The following is a 5004-nucleotide window of genomic DNA, read 5'->3' as shown; positions in this document are numbered from 1 at the left end:
AGCCCCTGTTTGAATAGAATTATTCTTGAAAATATAAGGCTCAATAGCTGCATTTTAGGCCAGACTTTAGGTAGGTCAAAGCTGACCTTTTATTAGGAAATTATGTGTTCCGAACTCCAATATATTAGAGGAACAAAAATAAATGATGTATTCGAGTTTTCAATATTTACTTGGGCTCTGTTTGGTACACATTAATGTAAAAATAAGAATAAAAATATAGTCGTTACGGGTTCCACACAAGAGATAGAAAGTCAAATATTGTGGCTTGATGTGATGTATAGCGATCATATTTTTTATTTTAATGAGTTAATAATGAGAAACAAACAGGGGCTTATTAGGGAATTATTAAAGAAAATATGCAACAAATTAAGAAAGAAATTAAAAAAAAAAATACCGTGGGAGGAGGTGGTCCAAAAATAGACTCAAAGAGAGTAGTGGTTGAGGATGAAGATTTTGAAGAGATTCGGGGACCAAAAAGATCATCCATGGTAATGGACGAAGATGAACCACTAACTTGCTTTGCCTTCTCCATAAAATACTTTCTTTATCAACCAAAGAATAAAACTGCTTTCGATTAGATTTAGATAACTTTTCCTTAACCGACACACAAACCTAAATCTTGAAATGAGATAGATAGGATTCCGAGAAAACACAAAGTGAATAAGAGAGAGGTGGAGCACGTGAAGTTGTTTGTGTGCAAAGAAATGAAATGGTCGCTGCTATTTATAGGCCCAGCTCCCGGTAAAGATTGTGTTCGTCCATGTCCAATGTCCCTCAGTTAAAACCTACCCCCATCCACAATTTTCAACTCGTCTTTCAAGCTGGTGCACTTCGTAAATATTAATGTAAAAATGTACCGAAAACTATTTCACAGATTTTTGTCAGAAATCTCACATTTGGGACCCATGTTGTGATAGGTTCTAATGCAAAAATACTGTGTGTACAGAAAACTGTTTCACAGATTTTTGTCAGAAATCTCACGCGTGATAAAAAAATCTCTCACCCACCCCTTGCTGTGTCTATGTAGTATAATATAAAATATAAATACTATGTTTAAACGTGAGAAAATAATTTATGTCCAATATATCTAATTAGTTAAGGTGGCTCCTTCAAGCTTTGTAAGGTAGGGTTATCAATTTATTTTGGCTTCATCAAGTTGTTTGACCTAATTATCTGTGCAGAAAAATATGATACATATAGACAATATTTATATAGTTTTTGTTCAAGTCTCATTATCCAAAAACTCATTTTTTTTCATTAACTTATTTTTAACAATACATTCCACCAATAACTTAAATTTCGTGTAAACTCGAAATTTTTTTACTTTTTAACCACAAGAAAAATCACTAATATAGAACACATTTTTTAATTAAAAATGGGGCTCAAACAATGGGATACATAGAGAATGGAACTTATCCAGTTATCCAGAATTATCTTCTTGTGGGTCTCTCTCTCTCACAGACACAACTTGGTTTATTCGGATAAGGACATAATATTTTTTTTTGTTCAAACTTCCAACAGTTAGGCTCAATTAATGTTCCATTCTTTCTCTTTGGATATTGGAGAAGATACCGTGCATGCTATGCCTATGAAGAAGATATTGGTTTTGTTCTTCCGTATATTTCTTTTAAAGATTCCTTTATATCTATATCTAAAGAGAGACCCTTTCCGTAGGGTATTTCCTCAACGAATAAGTAATTGAGAGGGAGAGAGAATATTTGATACGATTTGGCATGTGGAACAAACGGGAGATCGGTCGTGTTGAAATCAAAATATCATTGACTGGGGAGCAATGAACTTCGATTTGGAATAATGGCTATGCTTAAATGTTCCACGGTCCCATGTAGTTTGTTACAATTCCAACCATCTTAAAGAACCAATAATCACATTAGGTTCTTTTATTTAGTATTTTATTATGAATAATGCTATCTAATTAGCACTGGGAGTCTACGTGACACTGAGACCCACTAATTACAACTCGTTTCTTTGTTACGAGAGATCCACAATAATTTTTGAACCAGTTGAATGGAATTTCTTTGTATTAATAAGCTAATAAATTTATAAATAATTTATAAAAAGGAATAATATTATCATACAAAATTTGTGGAATTTAATAAACTATTTATAAATTTATATTTAAAATAGACTATTATGTTTGATAGCACTTCAATTCCATGGAAGATGGAAAATATTCCACATTTTCCAACTAATGGCTTGTTTAATGACCAATATGTTCTTGGCAATTCATTTTCTGGGTTTAGGGCACGTGACCTGTTTTTCCTTGTTTTGGTGGAATTGAAATTCTTATGGTTTTGGTGTCATTTTGTTTTCTAGGCAATTTTTTTTTGTTTGGCAATGGGAATAAATTCTAAGAACAATTGTAAAAGAGGATAACCCTTGTATTAACAATTTCTATGTAAAACAGAGTCAAACGAACACCAAAATATAGATGATTTTGGATATATATTTTTTTTATTTTTTTTTATTTTTTTTTCAATGAAAACAAATTTTAGGAATAATTGTAGAAGTGGATATCCCTTAAATTGATAATTTTCATGAAAACAAAGCCAACGAACACCAAAAGACACTTTAATTTCAACATTTTTCAGGTGAAAAAATATACAAATCAAACACTATTAATTGACAATTGTCAAGAAAATAATTTCTAAGCAATTCAGTTACCTGAAATTTGTTTTCTTTTCACTCAAATTTCATCTTTGCAATCAAACGGCCATATGTCATATATAGAAACTAGAAAATAAAACAATGAGTCACGACACAGAAAATGAATAAAGAAGTATATAATTTTGAGTGGACCCAAGTGAGAAAACAAATTTTTTGAGTTCCTAAAATTATGCAATGGGGTCTACATATTTTAATCATTATATAAATTAGCGAAAACAATCAAGTATCTCCAAATAGATGATCATGAAGAAATGCATTTTTGATATCAAGATGATGAATCAGGCACCATCTGAAAGAGCAAGTGGAAGGGCCAATATTTGACTTTTTAAATTTAGGGTATAATTTTCTATTATTTATTTTTATTTTTTGAAATGACTTCCAAATAGTCGAATGGACAATATTTGCAATTAATAGGACCAACGCCAAAATATATAAGTTGGAGACTAAGCTGAGGTAGAAACAAATCCAGGTGAAGAATTGCATATGGATATCCACTATTGCTGAACTTTCTTGTTTTTACGATGAGCTACTATATATATAGCATGCCACCATATGAAATTAGCTTAAAAAATGAAAAAAAATTGTAAGCGTTAATGTATTCATGGATCGATAGTGAGCAAGTTCATCGATCAAAGACCTTGTTATTGGCATCAAGGCAATCTTAGAAAAATATAGATTAAGTTGAGGTCTAAATTAGAGACGAGACCATCTTGTTACTTATGCACAATGTTCATCACATTAACAGCATTGTTGGCTATACATGGTGTTTATTTATTTAATTGAATTCTTAACAGAATAAATTTCAGTAATAATTCATTAATATTATTGAATAACGCACACATATATACTATCGTGTGTGACAACTTAAGGTCACAATTTTATCCTTACAAAGTTATCATAAAGCATGATAAAATTAATGGGAAAAGTTAAGAAGCATAGCTGCCTTGTTTATATGTAATAATCAACTGAATTCGCTCAAATATTTAATGATGTTTCCATGGCAGACATTTGATCTTAGAGCAAGTCCCCTCCCATGAGCCTCTGCACTGATCACCACTTCCATGGCCGAGGTCGCAACATGTGCAAACCAATCCTAGGGTCGGAAACATCTTCGAATAATCTAGAAAAAAACATATGAAAAGATTAATATGAGACAAATGATCAAGAATATAATATAGTATATTCGGCTTCGAGCAGTTTAAGATTTAGTGAGTGGGGCAAGATCGAGTTGGTTTAATTCTTACTTGGCTTATTTTTCATGGTAAATTCTGCATGAAGGCTTCCTTTCTTATCACAAGGCATGGCGATGATAATCAGAAGAAATACAAAGAGCTTAGTATGCTTACGCATTTATGTTTTTCAATACTCAAATATATAATTGGAAAGAATGAGAAAAAAGTGGTGAAGTTTTGCAAGGCTCAACTCTCGAGAACATATGTATTTATACTAGCACATTATGACCAACTAGAAATTTGGAATACCAAAGTTAAATAGCGATCGCAATGGAAAAATCCTGGAATAATTTGAAAGTAAATCTGAATTCACCTCACAATTTCTCCTCTCTTACTATTTTGGATTGATTCAAACTCAACGTACTTATTCGGTCTTAATTATGCATGTGAAGTGAGATCCAGCATCCAGAAAGAAGTTAACGTTAGTTACGGGGCAACGTAGGGAAAGGACCAAAACTAGGTTGAAAAATTGAAGAGATGCTTCCAAAGGAATATTGACTTTTGAATTTTGTTTTCTTCTTCTTTGATTTTATTAGGACTTAAAAGGATAAATACAAAAGTTGTTAATTACTTTGAATTTTTATGATCTTTTGTCTAAGAGAGATTTTTAGATCTCAATCTAGCTACTTGTAGAGGTCTAGTTTAGAGAAATATCAACCAAAAACAAGTGTTTCTATACAACACTAGGATACTTTATTTATTTATTTATTTTTAAATTGACTTTCTACACGATGAAATCGAGTCACTAATCACTATATGAGTTGCAATGTATTGTTTTCTTTTCCTTTTTGGGTTGCATGTGTATTAATTGGTCATATTAATTAAGGTGATACACTCTTTGATCAAAGAACTTAATTTGACATTTCGGTCCAAAGTTCGAAATAGGAAAATACTGGTAACAACCTTGTTAGTAAGTTTTTTTTTTTTTTTTTTTAAATGAATTACGTTATTCATTGGTGGTTATGAATAAGATAACATCATCATTGTCAAATTGTCTATATAATGAAGTTTTTTATTTACAAAACAATATGACAATAACATCACTATGATGCAGACTATCGTTCATCACCACTTCTCATAAATATCG

The 5004-nt window shown here is 31.3% G+C and overlaps 1 protein-coding gene across 1 annotated transcript in view; it reads right to left on the bottom strand.

The window, feature by feature from the left end:
• Window positions 1–4877: 4877 nt before the first annotated feature.
• The window catches only part of LOC111378333 (cucumisin-like), a 4164-nt gene continuing 4037 nt past the window's right edge, over window positions 4878–5004 (bottom strand). The window contains exon 9 of the mRNA XM_023001515.1: window positions 4878–4912. Coding sequence (XP_022857283.1) covers window positions 4878–4912 — 35 coding nt within the window. The remainder of the gene's footprint in view (window positions 4913–5004) is intronic.

The sequence above is a fragment of the Olea europaea genome, unplaced genomic scaffold (genome assembly GCF_002742605.1).
Source record: "Olea europaea var. sylvestris unplaced genomic scaffold, O_europaea_v1 scaffold1802, whole genome shotgun sequence".
Classification (NCBI taxonomy): Eukaryota; Viridiplantae; Streptophyta; class Magnoliopsida; order Lamiales; family Oleaceae; genus Olea; species Olea europaea.
The sequence above is the reverse complement of the archived record's forward strand: the minus strand, read 5'-3'. Positions and strand labels throughout refer to the sequence as shown.